The sequence below is a fragment of the Lontra canadensis genome, unplaced genomic scaffold, assembly GCF_010015895.1.
Source record: "Lontra canadensis isolate GAN:19392208 unplaced genomic scaffold, GSC_riverotter_1.0 scaffold82, whole genome shotgun sequence".
Lineage (NCBI taxonomy): Eukaryota > Metazoa > Chordata > Mammalia > Carnivora > Mustelidae > Lontra > Lontra canadensis.
In genome coordinates, this window is record NW_022631076.1 from 7,842,761 (window position 1) to 7,866,368 (window position 23,608).

General features: G+C 39.9%; 1 protein-coding gene across 1 annotated transcript in view; it reads left to right on the forward strand.

Moving 5' to 3' along the window:
• The window catches only part of CFAP53 (cilia and flagella associated protein 53), a 38,833-nt gene that overhangs the window by 9,465 nt on the left and 5,760 nt on the right, over positions 1-23,608 (forward strand). Inside the window, exons 4-5 of the mRNA XM_032882531.1 lie at positions 13,572-13,875; positions 16,746-16,964. Coding sequence (XP_032738422.1) covers positions 13,572-13,875; positions 16,746-16,964 — 523 coding nt within the window. The remainder of the gene's footprint in view (positions 1-13,571; positions 13,876-16,745; positions 16,965-23,608) is intronic.

Genomic DNA, 23,608 nt, shown 5'->3' on the forward strand with positions numbered 1-23,608 from the left:
CAGGGATATTGGCCTATAATTTCCTTTTCTTGTATGTCCGTTTCTGGCTTTGGTAGCAGGATAGTGCTGGCCTCATAAAATGCATTTAGAAGTGTTTTTTTCAGTTTTTGGAAGCTTTTGAGAGGGATTGGCATTAATTATTCTTTAAATGTTTGGCAGAATTCACCAATGAAGCCACCATAGTCCTGGGATTTTCTTTATTGGGAGATTTTTTGATTAGCGATTCAATCTCCTGACTCATTATTGGTCTTTTCAAATTTTGTATTTCTTCATGACTCAGTCCTTTAAAAAAATATATTTATTTATTTGAGAGAGAGAGATCACAAGTAGGCAGAGAGGCAGGCAGAGAGAGGGCGTGGGGGAAGCAGACTCCCTGCTAGGCAGAGAACCCAGTGTGGGGCTTGATCCCAGAACCCTGAGACCATGACCTCAGCTGAAGGCAAAGGCTTAACCCACTGAGCCACCCAGGTGCCCCATGATTCAGTCTTGATAGGTTATATATGTCTAGGAATCTATCCATTTCTCCCAGGCTATTTAATTTGTTGGCTTGTAATTATTCATAGTAGTCTTCTATGATCCTTTATGTTTTTGAAGTGTCAGTTGTAATGTCTCCTCTTTCATTTCTGATTTTATTTATTTGAGTCTTCTCTCTTTTTTCTTAGTCCAGCTAAAGGTTTGTCAATTTTCTTAATTTTTTCCAGAAATGAGTTCTTACTTTCATTGATTTTTTTCTATCATTTTGCTAGTCTCTATTTTATTTATTTCTGCTCTGATCTTTGCTATTTCCTTTCTTCTGCTAACTTTGGGAATAGTTTGTCCTTTTTCTAGTTCCTTGAAGTAAAGTTAGTTGTTCACTTGAGGTTTTTCTTTTTTCTTAATATAGATGTTTATTGCTATAAAATTCCCTATTAAAACAGCTTTTGCTGCATCCTGTAAGTGTGGTATGTCATGTTTCCATTTTCATTTGTTTCTAGATATTTTCTGATTTCCCTTTTGATTTCTTCTTTGGCCCACTGGTTGTTCAGAAGTGTGTTTTTTAGTTTCCACATTATTTGTTAGTTTTCCAGCTTTCTTCCTGTTATTAATTTCTAGTTACATACCATTGTGGTCAGAAAAGATACTTGATAAGATTTTAATCTTCTTTAATTTGTTAAGACATTTTTTGTGGCCTAGCATATAATATATCCTAAAGAATGCTCCACAGGTGCTTGAGAAGAATATGTATTCTGCTGCTGGTGGATAAAATGTTCTGTATATGTCTGTGAGTTCCACTTGATCTAAAGTGTACTTCAAGTTCTTTGTTTCCTTATTGATTTTCTTTCTGGATGATCTATTTCCTGTTCAAAGTGGAGTATTGAAATCCCCTGCTATTACTGCATTGCTGCGATTTCTCCCTTCAACTCCATTAATATTTGCTTAATATATTTAGGTGTTAGATATATATATATATAATTATTATATTCTTTTGATGAACTGATCCTTTATAATTATGTAGGGACCTACTTTGTCTTTTTTTTTTTTAATAGCTTTTGAGCTAAAATCTGTTTTGTCTGATTTAAGTTTAGCCACCCCTTCTCATTTGGTTTCTATTTGCATGGACTTTTTCCATCCCTTCACTTTTCAGGCTTTATATGTCCTTTAAAGCTGAAGTGAATGTCTTGCAAGCACCATATAGCTGGATCTTGGGGTTTGTTTTTTTTTTTTTCTGTTCAGCCATTGTGGATACTTTCAAATTTCCTATCTTTGATTCTTAGATTTTTTATTCTATTTGATCAAATCTGGTGGTGATACCCTCTCTTGCATTTTTCATTTCACGCATTGTATTCTTTAGCTCCAGAATTTCTGTTTGGCTCTTCTTTATGATTTCTATCTATCTGTTGAAACTCTCACTTAGTTCATGTATTATTTTCCTGATTTTTTTTGTCTTATGTTCTCTTGTAGCTCACTGGACTTCTTTTTTTTTTTTTTTAAGATTTTATTTATTTATTCATGCATTCATTCATTCATTCATTCATTTGACAGAGAGAGAGAGCACAAGCAGTGTGAGCAGCAGGCAGAGGTAGAGGGAGAAGCAGGCTCCCCGCTAAGCAGGGAGCCCAGCACGGGGCTTGATCCCAGAACCCTGGGATCATGACCTGAGCCAGGGGCAGATGCTTAACCAACTGAGCCTCCTGGGCATGTCCCACAGAGCTTTTTTAGAACAATTGTTTTGAATTCTTTAGGATTGGTTACTGGAAAATTATTGTGTCCCTTTGGTAGCATCATATTTTCCTGATTTTTTTTGTGTTCCTTGAAGTCTTGTATTGCTCTCTTCACATTTGAAGAAGCAGTTACCTCCTCCAGTCTTTACTGGATTGCTTCGGGAGAGAAATACCTTCATCAGTCAGCCTAGCTAGGGATTCTGAGGCCTTCTCAGACCTTTTTACAGTTGTCCCTGCTCCTCACTTCTTGTTCTTTATTTTCAGGGAGAGGATTTTTAAGATTGTGTGCCTTCTCTCCATCATGAAAAGCCAGGCCAGATGCTGTGAGTCTTCCATTTGTTTTCCCTAGTATGGTACCCCAAAATGCTTAAATCCGTATACTTTCTCTCAGTCTCACAGAGTTGGACTGGCTTTCTGTGTATGCTGGCTTGCCATCTGCAAAGGCTCACATTCATTGTCTAGTGGAACACATGAAGGGAGCTGCCACCGGGGGTGTGCCATGGAGTAACAGGGGTGTTCATAGGCTGTGTCAGCAGGCAGAATGTCAGCAGTGGCTTACAAGTGGGCTTTCTGATGGAGTTCATGTGGCAGTTAGGAGGATACGTGTCCCTTGATGAGTTCCGGGCCCTGGTGGTTGTGTTTCCTGCCTCTTCCAACCCTTCAGCCATGCACCTCAGTATTTTGGGTGGGGTGAGAAAGAAGCAGGACCCTTTGGAAGAAGTCAAATGCTTCCTTACATGCTTTCACTTTTTCCCTTGAGAGAAATCATGGACTGAGGGACATCTTTCTTGGCACTAATTTTGCCACCTAGGGGGAGAGGTGACATGGATTAAAATGAAGCTATTCTTACTCCATCAATGTGTCCATTATTGGATTTTTGGCTCTTGTGGTGTGCCTTCCCCATGGGATTCCTAGACTCCCACAAAGGTACTCTCATTCGTGGGCAACTATCAGTATTGATTCTATGGGAGGATAATGGTAGAAAACTCGTAGTCTACCACATTGCTCATGTCCATTCATGCACGTATGGAGTTTGTGGAAGTCCTGTGCTCTAGTGTTCTGTGCTTGTCTCCCAATTAGAATGGAAGTACCAAGTGAGATTCTGTTATTGAATTTTAGATATTCACCTCAGACTTACAGTTGGTAGGAAGTTCCTGTCACAGGAAATCTTCGGTAGAGTTGAGTTTTCCTCGCAGTCCCTAGTGCTGTCTTCTCCACCTGTGCAGAACCTGTTCTTGGTTCCCTCTTTTTTACTGTTTCCTTGTCTGGTCTCTTGGTCCTTGGAGTCTGATCACTTAACTTTTGATCCACTTCCTGACTCATAACCACAGTGACTCTCAGTTTTCAGATCCCTGGTCTTCAGTCGAGTTCTTTGGTTGTCTCCATCAATCCTTTTTGTTTTGCCTTTCCCATCTTGGGATACCCTGAGTCTATGCCCTCATTTCAATCCAATATCCTGTACTTATAAGAAGGAAGATATGCATGGAGGTACCTCAGGGTGATCTTCTGAGATGATTTGTATCATGAAGAGCTTGGCAGAGGCTTTTAATTTCACAAACTGAGAAATGCATTACCTCTAAAGCAAAGGTATACTAAAAAAGTTTCAGTTTTTCTCATTTTGCTAGTCTCTATTTTTTATTTCTGCTCTGATCTTTGCTATTTCCTTTCTTCTGCTAACTTTGGGAATCGTTCAGCTCTTAGAGCAAGGACATATTCACATATTTAAAATTTCATTATATATATAAGTCCTCAGTTATATTTCCAGTGCCTCTAATAATGCCTTATAAAAGTGTGAACATCAAGAATTACTATTATATGTCTTAGGATGATATGTTGATTTTGCCTCCTCTTTTCACTCATGTTTCTTTTATTTTTTAAATTTAAAAAAAAATATTATATTTATTTATTTGACAGAAAGAGACACAGCGAGAAAGGGAACATAAGCAGGGAAAGTGAGAGAGGGAGAGGCAGGCTTCCTATCAAGCAGGGTCCCTGATGCAGGGCTCTATCCCTGGACCCTGGGATCATGACCTGAGCCAAAGGCAGACGCTTAACGACTGAGCCACCCAGGTGCCCCTCATTCATGTTTCTTTTTTCTTTTTTTTTTTTTTTAAGATTTTATTTATTTATTTGACAGAGATCACAAGTAGGCAGAGAGGCAGGCAGAGAGAGAGGAGGAAGCAGGCTCCCTGCTGAACAGAGAGCCCGATGTGGGGCTCGATCCCAGGACCCTGGGATCATGACCTGAGCTGAAAGCAGAGGCTTTTAACCACTGAGCCACCCAGGCGCCCTCATTCATGTTTCTTAATGTAGTGATGATCACATGATGTAACCCATGCAATGCTCCAGATTATCCACTTTATCGGTGTCTTAATTTTGGAGTAACTGATTAAAATTTTTATCTTCAGAAGGGATCTTTAAAGTTCCGATATTACCTGGAAATGCTTAAAACATAGCCATTATCATTCAATAATTAAATAAATATTTCTGAACCCCCACTTTGTGCCAGATTCTGTGATTAAATAATAGATTGATTGGCTTAACAACAACAACAACAAAAAATGAATGTTACTTAGGCCATCAGGTCACCAAATGTGAGCTGGGCATGTTGTATATTATGTTACTCTGGATTCATGAACAGAATAATGTAACAAAGTAACATAACAAAGTAAATGTAAACCCTGAGTTAAAAGTCTAGCACAATTCAGAAGGAATACAAGAATTCATTTTATTCAGCATGCAAAATTTGAGCAGATGAGAAATCCAAAGGTCAACAGGCGCAAGGAAGCAGCAAAACCAGGCATGTAGAGGATTAAGATATGGTTTCAAAGGCAGAGCTTTTGCCACCTCCTCTCTCTCTGCTATGAAGTTGTTATTAATCATATAGACTGCCCTAAATCCTCCTCGTAGAGGCCCAGAGGACAAGTAAGCTATTTCAATGAGTAGTCTGTACAAATTACAGATACAGCTGAGCTAGCAGTAAATTAGACTGCTCAAACTGAGGGAATGGAAAGTTCCAGGGCTTGGGGAACTGCTGAAGGAGGGCAGTGAAGAAAACCAGAGTAGCAATGCATAGGGCCAGAAGGGACTCGTCACTTTTTTCATCTAGCAAATGGGTAACTTGAGTTCCACAGGTATTACTTTTCCTGAGTCTTAAAGCTTGTAGTAACCAAGACAGAATTACACTTGGATTTTCTGGCCTATGTAAAGTGTAACCTCACCACTGTCCTTGGTAGGATTCAGACACTCCCTACTGGGTGCTGGAGGAGAAGATGCAGGGAGGGACAAAGGGGACACTGGCAAGGGAATTTCAATGACCATTCATATATTTTCCACTCCCTGATAAATGTTGTTCAACACAGTTTCATAGAGAAGTTGTGTAACTTGCTAAGTAGATAAATTATTAGGCTTTTGAAGAAACAGTTGTATCCTACAGTGTTATAATTCATCTGAAAACAAATTGTTTTAGTATTTTTAATGTAATATTGCCAATTCTTCCATACAGAGCATCACACATAGTTTTAATTCTTTATGAGAGTGAAGGATGAGGATTAAATTTTGACCAACGATGCTAAATCAGTCCCCATTGGGGTACTGGGTATCTCAGTCAGTCAAGTGTCTGACTCTTGATTTCAGTTCAGGTCATTATCTCAGGGTCCTGGGAATGAGCCCTGTTGTTGGGCTTAGAATGGAGTCTGCTTGAGGATTCTTCTTCTCCGCCTGCCCCTCTCCCTGCTTGCATGTTCTCTGCCTCTTTTTCTTTTTCTTTTTCTTTTTTTAAAGATTATATTTATTTATTTGACAGAGATCACAAGTAGGCAGAGAGGCAGGAAGAGAGAGAGGAAGGGAAGCAGGCTCCCTGTTAAGCAGAGAGCCCGATGCGGGGCTCGATCCCAGAACCCTGGGAGCATGACCTGAGCTGAAAGCAGAGACTTTAAACCACTGAGCCACCCAGGTGCCCCCTGCCTCTTTTTCAAATAAATAAACAAATAATCTTTTTAAAGATCATGCTAGTTCAGCAGTAAATAAATAAATAAATGAATAAGTAAGGCCTCATTATCGAAAATATAACTGGAGATTTAATACATATGTAGAGCAAGATGAAATTGCTGCTCCTCCTCCTCTGCTATCTCCTCTTCCTCCTTTTTGTATCCCCCTGTATGAATATGCCACAATTTATTCACTTCCCAGATGATAGGCATTTCAGTTATTTCTGGTTTGGGACTCTTATGACTGCAGCTGCTGTGAACATGCCTGTATGTGTCCTCTGGTAGCCACATGCTTTCATTTCTGTTAGGAACCTAGAATATTTGATGACTGGAATGGGTCATTTTTAATGTTCCATTCCTCTAAACAGAAAAATTATTTTCAGTAATAATGAAATGAAATGAATAATAATAACAAGACAGCCAATGATTTCTCTTATTTTAAATTTTAAAATAATTACACATTCACAGAAATTGTCAAGATAGTAGAGGTGCCATGTACCCTTATCCCAGTTTCTCACCATGGTTATATCTTAATATAACTATAGCACAATATGAAGAAAATTGACAGTGGTACATGTGTGCACAGTTCTGTGTCATTTTATCATGTGTAGATCCATGTAACTCGCCGCCACAATCATGGTACAGAACTCTTCCATCACCACAAAGATCTCCCTCATGCCACCCCTTTATGGTCACACCCACTCCTCGCATCCCCACCATTTCCAATCTCTGCCAACTGCTAATCTCTTCTCCATTTCCATCATTTTGCCATGTCAAGAGTGTTACATACAATATGTGAGGTTTTGAGATAGGCTTTTGTTACACAACATAGTGCTTTTGAGGTCCATCCCAGTTGCTGCGTGTGTCAATAGTTGGTCCTTTATAGTCCCTTTAATGGATGTACTTAGGTTTGTGCAAACCATTCACTACTGAAGAACATTTTAGTTGTTTCTAGTTTTTAGCAATTATAAATAAATCTAATATGAACATTTGTATACAGATTTTTGTGTGATTGTAAATTTTCATTTCTCTAGGATCATTGTCCTGGGCTATTGCCAGGTCTTTCTGTGTATGTTCATTTTTAGAGAAACTGCCAAAGTGTTTTCCAGCATGGCTATCCCATATTACATTTGCACTAGTAATGTATAATAGACCAAGTTTTTCCATAGTCTTGCCAGATTTTTGTATTGTCACTATTTGAACAGAGGTATGGTATATATTGATATCTCATCAAGGTCTTTTTTTTTTAAGATTTTATTTATTTATTTGACAGTCAAAGATCATAAGTAGGCAGAGAAGCAGGCAGAGAGAGAGGAGAAAGCAGCCTCCCTGCTGAGCAGAGAGCCCGATGTGGGGCCTGATCCCAGGACTCTGGGACCATGACCTGAGTCAAAGGCAGAGGCTTCAACCCACAGAGCCACCCAGGCACCCCTGATATTTCATCAAGGTCTTAATCAGCATTTCCCTAATGGCTAGTGATGTTGAACTACTTTTATGTGCTTATTTGCTATCTGTATATCTTCTTCGGTGAAATGTCTCTTCATGTCTTTTGCCCATTTTCTATTTGGATTAGCTATTAAGTTTTTAGAGTTCTTCTATATTCTATTTTTTAAAAAGATTTAATTTATTTATTTGACAGAGAGCTCGTGAGTGCAAGCAGGGGGAGTAGCAGGCAGAGGAAGAGGGAGAAGCAGGCTCCCCATTGACCAGGAAGCCAGATGAGCCAGGGAGCTTGATCCCAGGACCCTGGGATCATGACCTGAGCCAAAGGCAGACACTTACCTGACTGAGCCACCCAGGTGCCCCTGTTCTTTATATATTCTAGAAATGAGTCCTTTGTATGGGTTAAGTGGTTTGGAAACATTTTTCTTCTTAGTCTATAGTTTGTTTGTTTTCCTCTTAACAGGGTCTTTCACAGAGAGAAAGTTTTTAAGTTTGATGAAATCCAGTTTATCAATATTTCTTTTATGGATCATGCTTTTGATACATTGTGAATTTTTTTTTATTATATGGCCATTTAAAAATCTTTAATCAAATTTCATCAAAGATTACTGGCCATATTACATGCCAGGATTAGCTTTCTACAAACAACGTTGCTTTCTGTGCACAAATCAGTGTCAGTGAAATAAAAAATAAAATTGTATCCTAGGCAAAGAACTTTATTAACCTTGTTTCAAACTTTATTCCAGACTTCTTCAGCTTAATTAGCTGCCAAGAATGAATTGTGCACAAGCAAAAACTGAAAAGAGCTGCAGTGTCCAGTGGCTTGGGCTTAAAAATATTAGAGATCTAGATTTTACCAGATCCAGGGATAAAATTTTTAAAAAGCAGTCATAATAAAAATAACAGCTCCCAGTAACTTCTTCAAGTTTTATCTTCTTCAGAAATTGACTCAGTTAAGTTTGCTTATTCTTGGAAGCTTCATCAAAATTCTCCACAAGATCTGGAACTTCATCCTCCTCCTCCCAGCAAGTGGGTCTTTTCCATCCACAGACTGGGCAGAGCTTCAGCCAGTTCTCTTCAACTGGTCAGACTGTCGGCACCAAGTTGGCTTAAGATACGGGCGAGCTTTTCCATCAGCTGCTTTGTGTCAGCGTGGCCTGTGGTGGTGAAAGTGTTCGCTGCCAGCAATGCCTGAACTTTGGGGTTGTTAGAGCGCATCACTGTTCCTTGGTTTGTGAATTATTCACTTCTTCAATACCAGAGGTATTGTGTACCCCTAAGGAGAACTGAAGGTTTTTATCATTAGCTATAGCTCTTCTGTGAACCACCTTCTTTTGGCGAGCAGTTCCCTTCCCACCAATGTGCACTTGTGCTTGCAGTTAGGTGAGTTGCTCCTGGTGGGTGATAGTTTCCTTCATCAATCTTGTACGGGCAGAAATTGTACCACCCCGGGGGAGTAGGGTCGGCGTTTAGGTGGTCTCTGTCAGACCAGCTGAGATTAGGTGCACACAAGCAGGGACACAAGATGGCAGCTAGAGCTGTTTTGTTGTTGTTTTTTTATTTTAAGATTTTATTTATTTATCTGACAGAAATCACAAGTAGGCAGAGAGAGAGGGGGAAGCAGGCTCCCCGCTGAGCAGAGAGCCCAATGCGGGGCTCGATCCCAGGACACTTAGATCATGACCTGAGCTGAATGCAAAGGCTTAACCCACTGAGCCACCCAGACATCCCCTGAAATTTGTTTTTTTTTTTTTTTTAAGATTTTATTTATTTGACAGAGAGAGAGATCACAAGCAGGCAGACAGGCAGACAGAGAGAGAGAGAGGAGGAAGCAGGCCCCCCGCCGAGCAGAGAGCCCGATGTGGGGTTCGATCCCAGGACCCTGAGATCATGACTTGAGCCGAAGGCAGAGGCTTTAACCCACTGAGCCACCCAGGCGCCCCTGAAATTTGTTTTTAAGTGTCCTATATTTATATGCAATTAGCGATTAGATCCCAGATTAAAGTAGACATTTTTTGGCTTTATTTTGTTTTTGTGTTTTTATTAAAGGACTACCCTAAGATGTGTTGTCAGAGCACTCAAGAATTGTCTTGCCTCTGTTAATTACTGATAGAGGTGATAGAATGAAGTACAAAAGAATCCAGATTCCAGGGCCAGACTACCAGGTCTTCAGTCCCAGCTCTAGCACATATGAAATGTATGAACTTACCCATGATGCTTAACTGCTCTGTGCTTCCATTTTATTTAACCTGGAGATAATAATAAGAATGAACTTGGAGTGATGTTGCAACATTGGTTGTTATAAGAGTTCATAACATGTCAACTGCTCAGAACAGCACTGGGCAAATAATAAGCACTTAGTAACTGTTGCTAATAATATTACAACTACTGGCCATGTGGCTTGGGAAGACATTAAGTTTCCCTGAGTTTTAATTGCTGTAACTCCAAAATGGGAATAATACTTGATGCTCCATCTAAGTTGTAAGACACATGTGAGGATAAAATAAGATTTTACTGTGAAAGTACTATTTAAAACACTCACAAACATAAGGTTTTCCTCTTATCACTGATGATTATAATTAAAATAGAGATATACACTTTTATCTGTAGATAAAAATGAGTTTCCCTGAGTCAGATGTTCTCAAGGTTAAGTGAATAGGTGAATCATTAGGATGTAGGGAGGAAATATTTGATGTTTTTTATTTATTTATTTATTTATTTATTTATTATTTTTTTTTTAAATATTTTATTTATTTATTTGACAGACAGAGACCACAAGCAGGCAGAGAGGCAGGCAGAGAGAGAGGAGGAAGCAGGCTCCCCGCTGAACAGAGAGCCCGATGCGGGGCTCGATCCCAGGACCCTGAGATCATGACCTGAGCCGAAGGCAGTGGCCTAACCCACTGAGCCACCCAGGCGCCCCTGATGTTTTTTATTTAAATCTCATCTGTCTTTGGGTTTTGTTTTTGCTATATTTAGTAATTTAGGTTATATAGTAATATAGTAATAATTGCATACAGCTTATAAATAATAATCCTACCTGTTTGTGGGTGCTTAGAATTTTTTTTTTTTTTTTTTACAGAAAAGGATACCTAATCAAAGTTTGAAGATTTACTGATCTAAAGAAATACTTGATATGGACACCTTCGTACAGTGTTAAATCAGGCTTTCTGAGTTCTAAAGAGATATCAATATAAGTACATCATCAGGTGCCTGACACCATTTTTGTGCTCTGATTTTTTTAAATATATATTTTTTTTAATTTATTCATTTGATGGACAGAGATCACAAGTAGGCAGAGAGGCAGGCAGAGAGAGAGGAAGGGAGGCAGGCAGAGAGAGAGGAAGGGAAGCAGGCTCCCCGCTGAGCAGAGAGCCCAATGCGGGGCTCGATCCTAGACCCTGAGATCATGACCTGAGCTGAAGGCAGAAGCTTTAACCCACTGAGCCACCCAGGTACCCCTGTACTCTGATTTTATATTAAGGAAAGGAATACCTTAGGTAATCATCAGAGATAAGCAGAAAGAGCTACATTTATAAATATTCATTGCAACATTATTGTAAGAGTTAGAAGTAACCTATACATTCATCAAACAAGGAAATATTTAAACAAATTGATATATTTAAAGGCTCTAGCCTCTATTACATAGTTTAGTAAACTATAATAAAGTTTTGAGGTTAGGTGTTTTAAGAAGATTCCATGAAGAGACATTCCCAAAATAATGTTAGGTGGAAAAATTAAGATATAAGGAGATATCAATATAAGTACATAGATATACAGAATGACCCCAATTCTAATAAAAATGCACACACACAAGACTAGAATGAAATACACTAACATAGTAAAAGCAGTTATCTCTGGGGAGAGGGATTAAGCATTTATTTATTGTTTTCATTCTTTTCCGTATTTTCCGGTTTTTCTGCATGTATTAGTTTTGTAATTAGAAAGTTTTTTAAAAAAAGATTTTATTTATTTATTTGACAGAGAGACAGAGAACACGAGTAAGCAGAGCGGCAGGCAGAGGGAGAAAGAGAAGCAGACCCTCCACTAAGCAGGGAGCTGATGAAGGGCTTGATCCCAGGACTCTGGAATCATGACCAAAGTCGAAGGCAGACGCTTAACGACTGAGCCACCCTGGCGCCCCAGAAAGTTTTGTGTGTTTTTTTTTTTTAAATATCATAAGCCATACTTATTGTTCTTAGGCTTCAGTTTTTTATTAACTGAATAACTTTTCCAGAGTATAAGTCATAGGATTAGGAAAGACTTTAATTTGTTGTCATGGCCAATTCTGATAGAATTTCACTGATAAATTTATTTTTCAGTGTTAAAGTGGTTTTTTTGTTTGTTTGTTTTTGATAACCTAGCAATTTCAGCTTCTGTAATCTTTTTGAGCTTTCCACAGAGTATAGATAACTGGCAGTTACCATTATTTTGCTAATAAGCATAACTGTATGTCAATTTAACCAACAATTATTTAATGGACATTGGGTAGGTAGTATGGAGAGTATATTCCTGAAATATGTTCCTGAGTCCCAGCCCTCACAGAGATTTCCCCTTTAGTCAGGGAAATGAGACTCATCAAATGTCCTCATCAAATGTTGAGCAATACTTAACCATATCTGATAAATGTCAATTTCTGTGTATTGACCATGCTTGTAGTTTTAGACATCAACCTTTCTTTCAACCTTAGCAACTAAAATTCTTTGAAGTTTTTTATTGAGCCAATTCTCAAATTTCAGCTTCTTGGTGCTGAACTTGATGAAACTAGGAAGACTTGGTATTTTATAAGCATTACTTTGAATCAAAGATTCTCAAACTTGACTATATGCCAGAAGTTTCTGAGGCACTCTGAAAAAATATAGGTGCTTAGATTCTGCCCCCAGATATTCTGATTTAACTAGTCTGGACTGGGAGTAGCAGAGGGAAGAAGTGGAGAGTGGGATTTTAAAGATACCCCTAAGTAATTCTAAAGTGTGGACAGTATTGAATATCATAGCCCTTAAACTAAAAACAGGCTCAAGGAAGAACTTCTGAGGAAATTTGAATTACTAAGACTGAAAGGAAGGACGAGGCCTAAACACTTACAGAGAGAGCATTTCTTCTGGAATGGTGACATAAGCCTAGATATGAAAAGGTAGCGTTTGGGCTATTTTCCCAGCTCTGGCAGAAACCCCATCAGTGACATGGGTCCCACCAGGAATCCAGGGATACTGGGGCAGCTTTACCGTGATATGCTGACCCTTAGCTCTTTTCTTGGCTTTCAGGGCCTCTTCCTACCAAAGCCTTAATCTACGCGTAATATTGCAGGGACCCATGCCTCTTCTGTTTCCTCTGCGATCATAATAATAGTTACCATTTATTTAGCTTCTGTTATCTACCAGATAATTTCATCCATTTTCTCTGATCCTTACCAGAACCTTGAAAGAGAATTGTTTTACAGATAAAGAAACAGGCTCAGATAGGTCGAGTTTTTGATCCACGGTCACACAGAAATGTCAGATCGTGGTTTCAGAGTCTGCTTGGCCAGACTTCGGTGCCTGTGTTTTGTCTGTGTCCTCATGCCGGTCTCCCTGCTGCCCCTCACATGTCTTCTCGGCTCTGGTGGCCTACCTTTAGGTCTTTCACTTTTCATACTTCAGTGTCTGTGCAGATGTGTGCTTAAATAGAGCAGTGTCTCATGAGAGGCTGGGTTTTGCCTCTTAAAAATTCTCCTTTCAGGGATGCCTGGGTGGCTCAGTTGGTTAAGTGGCTGCCTTCGGCTCAGGTCATGATCCCAGCGTCCTGGGATCAAGTCCCACATCGGGCTCATTGCTCAGCAGGAAGCCTGCTTCTCCCTCTGCCTCTGCCTGCCACTCTGTCTGCCTGTGCTCACTCTCTCTGACAAAAAAAAACAAAAAACAAAAAACAAAAAAAAACAACAAAACAATTCTCCTTTCAGAGAACGGTGTGAGGAGCTCCGTGTTGAATTGTTTTGTATCCATGAGAAGAAGGTGAGCGAGGAGCGGAAAGCACAGGTAGCTTTCAATGAAGAGCTGAAAAGGCAAAAACGGGTGGAAGAGCAGATGTTCTCAAAGCTCTGGGAGGAAGACCGATTAACCAAGGAAAAGCGAGAAGCTGAAGAGGCGAGGAGGCAGAAAGAGCTGGTGGAGAACACACGCCTGGGCCTTAATGCCCAGATCACGAGCATCAAAGCGCAGAGGCAGGCCGAGCAGCAGCTGAAGGAAGAGGAGGCACGCTTTGTGGTGGGCCTTTTATGATGCTTGTTGTGGGATGATCCACTCAATGGGTATACTACGCAGTTTGTAGGCCTGCTACCGTGCCCTTTGCCTCATGGCCTGGATAGTTCCCCGGGCAACGACTATGGTCAGAGCCTTGGATTCCAAGGCCCAGTCAATAGTGCCATCCCATCGCACAGGGCAAGTTACTTCACTACTGCGACTTGGTCTCTTTCTCTAAAAAATGAGGCAAAAGGCACTTGTCTTTGTTGTGAGGATGAAATGTAATAATCATGGGCAGTACCATGAAGGGCTGGTGGCAGTTTGGCAACATCCCCCTATTCTTTGATACGGATAAATGACAGTTTCCCAATCCTATGTAAAGTGCTATGCAACAGCTACAGTGGCCCCTCTGCCCCAGCCACCAAAATCAATCATTTTGTTCCAACAAGGTCATTGCCCCTACTATAGAGAAATTAGAACTGTCACTGGAAAAGTATGAAAGCACTAAAAAAAGAAGCAATTCTATATGTATATAAAGCTTCCAGCAACTAGTACTTCAATGTCAACCAAATTTAGGAAAAATGTATATTTTCCTGGGAAGTCCCAAGTATTGAAATTTAGAACCATAAGAAATGCTAAAGGTAAGATACTTCAGAGCCTTAAAAATCTTCCTGGGTTTGAGACTATTTTCTTTTGGAGAGTTTGAAGATGTCTAAATATTTTTGCTTCTCTAAGAAAATTTAAATGGTGGCCCCCAAATTACTTCTGTTGTAAGATACCTAGTGAGTCATTTTTACTCACAATACTTCTGACACCAAATGTGTGGGTTTTTCCCTCACACCAAAGAATTCTGTAATTCTCCATGGGCCCTACCAACTAGGTGACCTACACTTTGATTGGATTCTGACACTAGCTACCAGCGATAGCATTAGACTCCACAGGTTTAAGGGCTCAGTCCCAGAAGACTGCTTGGACTCCAGAGACCAGTCACAAGTGGTAGGTCCTCAGGGTACCCACACCTCTGTCCAACTGGGCTACAAAATCAGAGTTTCTCTTAGCTCCCCTTAAGTTTGATAATTCACTAAAATAACTCCGACACCCCCAGAAAGTGCTTTACTTGCTATATACTGGTTTATTGTAAAAGGTACAATTCAGAAACAGGCAAATGGAAGAGATGCATAGGACAAGGTATTGTGGGCAACACACAGAGCTTGCACACCCTCTCTGGGCATACTGTGTTCCCAATACCTCCATGTGTTCACCAACCCTATTATTTGGCATTTTAATGGAGGTATTCTTATATAGGTGTGATTAATTGAATCATTTACCTTCGATGACTGGACTCAATTTCTGGTCCCTCTCTTCTCTGGAGGTTGAAGGGCATCTAGAACTGAAAGTCTCAACCCTCTAATCATATGGTTTGGTCTTTCTGGTTACTAGCCCCCAGCTGAAGTTATGGAGGGGCTCCCACCACCAGTCATTACATGAGGGTACAAAAGATAGTCTTACTGGGATGCTGGGGTGCCTCAGGCATGTCATTTCCCCCTTAAATACATGTCAAGTATGTGTCTCAATGACACGATTAAGGACATTTTCTTATACATGCCAATATCAGACCTAAAAAAATTAACTGTGATTCCTTTTTATTATCTAAAATCAATATCAAATTTCTATCATTGTCTGAACTATTAGATATTTAAATCAGAATCAAACATGTTCTTATAGTCTCTCTAGAAAGGGGGATTCTATCTTATTCAAAGTAAGGCACAATTGAGGTTGAAAGGGGTGCCATAAATTAATTATATTAGCACAACAGGTGCACAGTCAGAACTACCCTGGAGAAATCAAGACATGATGAACTGCTTTTAGGTCTGTTAATCTTGAACACTTCTCTCCTGTCCTATCCTATCTCCCCCATTTCTCATAACGGGGATTTGGCTGATTGCTTCGTCCTGGTGTAGTCAGGCTTACTTTAAAAAAAAAAATGTGACCTGCTGTTACACTGACTTTCATTTTTGATAGCCATTGCTTTTCCTTAGATGTAGCAGAGGATTTTCACGTTTTCTTTTGACCCTCACAATTGAGGATTTACCATTCATGACATTAATAGGAAAGTCTAGCATGTAACTGTCTTCTCACAAACCAGTGATCATGATGGCTGTGGCTGTTGTGAATCTCAGTTAAATCACACTGGGAATTGTATACCATCCTCACTATTGCCATGTCATCTCTTGTCCCAGCTGGGCAAGTACTTTTCCCTCCAGGACTGCTCAGCTGCCTCTGGAACAAGGACTAATGCTGCAGTTTATACCGTACCCAGATTTTCTAGCAAACCCACAATGCCTGACAATATTGGTGCCCTAGTTAAAACTGCTTGATTGGCCAGGCGGTTAAGCTGCCTCAGAGGATCAGAAAGGTAAGAAAATGAAAGGAATGGGGGAATACTTTTAAAAAAACAAAATGCATACAATTTAATTTTGTATATGTAGCTGAGGCACATTTCCAGTTTGGGGCTCCTATAGCTCCTTAATAATGTGTCCATATCTGGATGTGGTAGGTGTACATAGAAGAGTAAAGTCTAGAAGGCCAATACACTGAAATGTTGAGTGTGGTGGTGGGTGGTGGGTACTAGGATTAAAGGTGATTTCTCTCTATACTTTTCTGTATTTTGAACTCCACAACCATTTATTATTTCATAATCATGCACAGCACAAAGTGCTATTCCTGACTCGGCAATGAAAAGTCAAGTTTTCCATCTTACAGTCCCTCTAAATTCAGGTGTGTGTATCTCCAAGAGACACTTGATTCTCAGTCTCTTAAGTGAAATGATTTACCTTCTGTTTTGTTTTGTCCAACTGTACCAATGCATAATCTTCATTATTATTTTGCCTTAGGAAAATGACAAGGCACAGGTGAAACTCGAGAATGAACAGGATAAGCTGAAGAAACAGAAGGCAAAACAGGAAATTAGGGCTGCTTTGCAGAAAGCCCTCCAAGAGAAGATAGAACATATTCAGCAGGAATATAGAGAAGAACAGGATTTGGACATGAAGCTTGTGCAAAGGGCCCTTCAAGACTTACAGGAAGATGCTGATAAAAAGAAGCAAAAGAGAGTAAGATGTTTGTTCAAAATGTGCTACTACTATGTGCTAAACAAGATAGCTCGCTCAGCTTTCAGTCTTACAGGAGCCAGACACATGTGAACCATACTAGGCTACTCTTAAGTGTGGGCCATGAACCAGCAACGTCAGCATCATCTGGGAGGATGTTAGAAGTAGAAATTCATAGCCTCCAGAACTGAGTCTCCAAATCAAAATCTTGACAGGGGCAAGAAATCTTTCAACAAGCTCCCCCAGGGGATTCTGATGCCCATTGAATTTGGAGCCCGCCTATAAGGTGGAGTTGGCATTGTGATAGCAGGATGGGAGAGAAGGAAGTGGGTGACTAAGTATGCCGTGAAGCTGGCAAAAATGTCACTGAAGAAGTGGTATTCTTCGAGTTGGACCTTGAAAGATATGTAAAGTTTTGTCAGGCAGAGAGTAGAGAAAAGCGTTGGGTATGTATTCTGTTGTCTGTTCTTTTGAAATTTGTGTTGAAATCCTGAGGTCGTTGTGCCTTTCCCATAGGTACTATTTTTTGTTTCTTTCTTTTTAAAAATAAACTTTATTTTTTAGAGCAGTTCTCGGTTCAGAGCAAAATTAAGTGAAAGATACAGAGATTTCCCATGTACCCCCTGCCTCTACGTAGGACGTAGCCTCCTGTGCTACCAATATCCCCCACCCAGAGTGGATATTTGTTACCACTGATGAAGCCACATCCACATGTCCGTATCACCCAGAGTCCATAGTTTACGTGAAGGTTTACTCTTGGTGTTGTACATTCTATGGGTTTGAACGAATGTAAGATGACATGTAGCCACCATGAAAGTATCCTACAGTAATTTCACTATCCTAAAATCCTCTGTGCTCCCCTGGTTCATTCCTCTCCCCTGACTCCAAACCCATAGAAACTACATATCTTCTTACTGTCTCCACAGTTTCACCTTTTCTAGGATGTCGTCAAGTTGGAATCATACAGTATGATGCCTTTTTAGATTCACTTATTTCACCAAGTACTGTGCATTTAAGTTTCCTCCATACCTTTTCCCGACTCTGCAGCTCATTTCCTTTTCACTCTTAATAATGTTCCATTGTGTGGATGGAGCACAGACTATCCAGTCACCTACTGAAGGATATCCTGGGCTGCTTCCGTTTTTAGTGATTATGACTAAAGCTATTATACACATTTGTGTGCCGGCTTTTGTGTGGCTATATGTTTTCAGATCATTTGGGTAAATGCCAAGGAGTATAGTTGCTGGGTCATATGGTAAGAGTATGTTTAGTTTTCTAAGAAACTGCCAAATTGTCTTCCAAAGTGGCTGTAGCATTTTGCATTTCCACAGTCAGGGTCAACTGTACATACTAGAGGCCTGGCCCAGGGTGGAACCCCAGGTATGGGCTCTATTGCTAGTTGAGCGATCTCAGTGAGCTCTGTGGAGTTGCCAGGGGTGCACCTAGGAAAGGAATGCATGGTGTCCATGACTGAGTTTAGAATCACTGTGACTTGGGCTTCTGTGTCTAATAGAGCCAGGAATGTCTGGTGATTGCCTTTGTCCCAGTGGGTCACCAGAGTCGTAAGTGGACAACTGTGCAGATGGGACAAGCTCTGAGGAACTGCCAAATCCGTAGGGTCATTTTCTGGGAGACTGTCAAGCCTGCCATCAGGGATGTTGTTTGGGAGAGAGGGAGCCTTGGGATCTCTGAAGGCCTCTGAGACATTAACATTGGGCTCTGTAGTGAGGTAATCACTTGTTTTAAAGAGAGGAGCTTACTTCATATTTGTCTCAATATAAGATCGCTAGGCACCCCCAGTTGGTGGAGCTGCTAGTACAAGGCTCCCTGCTATTTAAAATGTCTCAGACATTGCTTCCTGACAGATTGGGCATGGGAGCTCCAGGACCAGGAGACAGGAAGGTTGCTGTACAGGGTGGGTTGCAGGCTTGGCACCTGAAAGCTAGCCTTGGGCTTGTGGGCTGTCTTGGTATTATAAAACCTGGGAGTCTAGTTAAGTGTCTCTTTCATGGGGTGCCATCAAGTTTACTCCTTCCAGTGCCTGCTGAATAGTATGGGAGGTCCCCACAAAGTGGAGGCACATGGCCCTGTTAATTTGGGAGGGGGGTTGTCTATAAGAAGAATTATCTGGATTTATGGACAATTGGGACCTCTTCAAGACTGGAGATAAAATCTGGGTCCTCTGGGTTGCTGTGTTCAGAGATGTGATAGACCCATTGCACCACACCAATGTTACAGAGGACTCAGGTCTCATCTAGTGTGTTCTGCTGGCTTTGAGCCTTTGTGGTAATAAGTACAATAGAAGGGTGAGGTCAGCTCCAAGCCATAAAAATCCAGGCAAGCGGAGGAAGGGATTCTCCCTCTGTCTTTCAGAGCTGGTGCCTTTGGGTCTGGACTCTCCCTCGTCATTGGAATCCTTGATTATGGTGTTTCTGTTTTCCCGCATGGAAGGCTACAGGGCTCCTGGAGTTGGGATTTCCCTCCTCTCAGGTCAGTTAGGCTCAGATAAAAACCAGAGCAGGTTAGGCTCTGGTTAAATATTTGCTCCTGAGAGCAAACCTAAGAACAGCATGTTCTGGTGGTGTATTTCAAAATGATTCCATTTCTTCTGCTGCGGGAAGCATGAAAGGCTTTTTTCTCTGCTATTCGCTGTGAGAACTTGGTAGAGCTTCAGGAGGTAAAACTCCCCAAAGTGTGGTCTCCTCCACCTTTCATGACTGGGTCCCCTTAGAGTTTTTAACTCTTAGAAGTGTCTGCACTGGGCCTCTAGCAATTCATCAGTTGCAGGTTTTCCTATCCCAGAACTGGTTCCCATAGAAGTTTCTGCTCATGGGTTTCCACTATGGTAATTTGTGATTGTCTGTATTTACCTGTCTGTCTCTCCAATCTGGGGGCAGTGGTTTGCCCTGTGACCTCACTTCTCTTATGGAACCAAGATTGTTGATTTCTTTTTAAGATTGATTTTTTTTAATTTCCGAGAGAGAGAAAGAGAGAGAGAACATGCTGAGCACTGAGCCTAGCACAAGGCTTGGTCTCATGACCCTGAGATCACGATCTGAATCGAAACCAAGATGCTTAACAGCCTGCACCACCCAGGTGCCCCAAGATTGTTGATTTATTAAGTTAAAATTAAAAGCTGATTTGTTAAGCTTTTTACTTGTTGTTAGAATGCCAGAGTGGCACCTTTTAAGCTCCTTATATACTAGATTGGGAACCAGGAATCTTCTACTATTTTTTTAATTAAGTTTTTTATTTGGGGATAATTATAGATAATTATAGATTCACATGCAGTTGAAAGAAATAATGCAAAGAGATAATACATAGAGATGCCATGGACCTTTTATTCAGTTTTTCTCTATGATGTCTTGAATAACTATAGGCTAATATCACAGCCAGGATATTGACATTGAACTGTCAAGATACAGAACATTCCCATCACAAGGATTCTGAAGAATCCTTCTTTGGCCACATCCACTTCCCTCTTGTCTTCATCCCCTTCTTAATCCTTGGCGACTGCTTCCCTGTTCTCCATTCCACAATTTTGTCATTTCAAGAGTGTTCTATAGTATGTAACCTTTTGGGATTGACATTTTCATTCAGCGTCATTCTCTGGAGATTTATCCAGTTATTGAATGTATTAGTAGTGTTTATTTTTATTGTCAAGTAGTGTTCATGGTAAGACTGCACCACGGTCTGTTTTTACCATTTACCTATGTACAGGTTTTTGTGTGAACACAAATTTTTGTTTCTATGGGAAAAAGGCCTCGAAGGTTAGTTGTGATTGCATGTTTGGTTTTTTGTTTGCTGTTTGTTTTGTTTTGTTTTGTTTTTAAAGAAAACTGCCAAGCTGTTTTTCACAGTAGCTTTACCGTGTGATCAGTAATGGTACATTCTTACCAACAATGAATGGATGATTGAGTATCTCCACATCCTTACCAGCATTTGGTGGTGGCACTCTTCTTTACTTTAGCTCTACAGATAGATGTAGAGTGATATCTCATTGTTTTTTTATTTTACATTTCCATAATAACCAATGATGTTGATCAATTTTTCATGTGCTTATTTGCTATATGTATATCTTCTTCAGTGAAATGTCTTCTCATATTTTTTTCCCATTTTCTAATTGGATTCTTTTCTTGCTTTCATTTTTTTTTTTTTTTGTTACTGAGTTTTTGGTTCTCCATTAGATCATTTTATTTTATTTTTTAACAGCTTCATTAAGGTATAATTCATAAAATTTCCCATTTCAAATATATATTCAGTGGCTTTTTGGTATATTCACATAAGTGTGCAACCATCACCACAGTCAATTTTAGAACTTTTTATTATCTCACTCTTCCCCACGCCTTGCCCCCTTTCCTTTTTTTTTTTTTTTTTTTTTTCAGATTTATTTATTTATTTGAAAGAGAGAGGGAGGATTGGAGAATGCACACAGCGGGGGATGGGGCAGAGGGAGAAGCAGCAGCAGATTCCCTGCTGAGCAGGGAGCCCAACTTGGGGCTGGATCTCAGGACCCTGGAATCATGACCTGAGCTTAACTGAGCCACCCAGGTGACCCTCCTTACCCCCATTCCTAAGCAACTACTAATGTATTTTCTGTCTCTATATATTTGCTATTGTGGACTTTATTATGAATAGAATTATATATTTTGTGACCTTTTGACTGTATCTTTCACTTAGCATAATGTTTCAAGGCTTATCCATGTTGTAACATGTATGAATAGTTTATTCTTTAATATGGCTGAATAATTCTTCACTGTACCGATGCACCATGTTTCATTGTCAGCCTAAGGATATTTGATTTGTTTGCATTTTTTGGGCTATTATAAATAATGCTACTGTGAATATTCTCATATAAATTTTTGATTGGACATAGGTTTTTGCTTCTCTTGGGCATATACCTAGGAGTAGAATTAATGAGTCCCAAGGTAACCCTAAGTTTTTGAGTACTTGCCAAATTGTTTTCCAAAGTGGTTTCACCATTTTATGTTCTCACTAGCAGTGTCGCAGGTTTTGATTTCTCCACACGCTTGTTAGCACTTGTTATTGTTTGTCTCTTTTATTTTAACCGCCTTAGTGTGTCTGAAGTGATCTGTTATTGTGGTTTTGATTTGCATTCCCTAATGAGTAGTGATGTTGAGCTTCTTTTTCTGTGCCTATCCACCATCTGTATATCTTCTTTGGAGAAATCTATTTGAACCTATTCGAAATTTCAAGAAATCTATTCTAATCATTTTCCCAAATTTTAATTGGATTATTTGACTTTATTACTGAGTTGTAATAGTTCTTTATATGTTCTAGATACAAGTCCCTTACCCATAAACTCTGTGCAGATATTTTTTTTTTCATCCTGTGGGTTGTCTTTTCACTTTATTAAAGGTATCCCTTGAAGTACAAAAGTTTTAATTTTGATAAAGTCCGATGTATCTACATTTTGTTTTGTTGCTTGTGCTTTTAGTGTTATATCTAAATGTCAGTTCCTACCCCCAAGGTCAAGAAGATGGCGGTCCTCTGTTTTCTTCTTAAAGTTTTATAGGTTTAGTTCTCCCATTTAGGCCTTTGATCCATTTTGAGTTAACTTTTGTGTATGTTGTGAGGTAGAGGTCCAACTTCATTCTTTTGCACGTAGATACCCAGTTGTCCCAACACCATTGTTGGAAGAGACGGTTCTTCCCCTATAGGATCGTCTTGGTACACTTGTCAGAATCAGTTGATGGTGAATGTGAGGGCTTAGCTCTGGAATCTTGATTCTTTTCCATTAATCTGTGTGTCCATCCTTATGCCAGTAGCACATATATATATATATATGCCTTGATCACTGTAGCTCTGCAGTAAATTTGAAATCAGGAAATGTGAATCTTCCAACTTTATTCTTTTTTAGATTGTTTTGGCTTTTCTGGCTCTCTTGCATTGCCATATGAATCTGGAATCTGCTTGTGGATTTATGCATAGAAACCTTTTTGGGTTTTGATCGGGATCGTTTTGAATCTGTAGACCAAATGTAGACAGTTGCCATTTTACCAGTATTGTCTTCTGATCCATGAACATAGGATGTCTTTCCACTTATTTTTTCAGTTTCTTAGTTTTCAGAGTATAAGTTTTGCACTTCTTTTGTTAAATTTATCCCCACGGATGAGACTATGAATGCAAGTTATTCTGAGGGTACAGTTCAGACCTTGTCAGTCCTCCCCCAGATTTATGATATTCTCAAAAGCAGTCAGAACAGAGATCGGATGGAATGGCACAAGTATAATACCATGAACAACAGAGACGCCAACTAAAAATGCCAGCATTGCAAAGCCCAGTTCACAGCCTTAGCTGCACATTAAAATCACTTGGCGAGCTTAAACACTGTTCATTAGAACGGACTCTCAGGGTGAGAATCAGCCCTTGGTGCTTTTTAAAGATCCCAGGTGATTCCAGAGTATAGCTAAGGCTGAGAATGTCTGTTATCAAGGTATCAAGTGACCATCTTGTAGTCAGAAGCAGTGCTGTCATAGTAGTAATGACTTACTTTATCAGGTTACAATTTCATAACCTATGTAAATGGAAATAAATGAAGATAAAGCTGTATAATTGAAAATTATCCAGACACGACTTTGAAAAACAGTTTGGGAAGTGTTTGAAGTGATTTATTCAAAAATGTA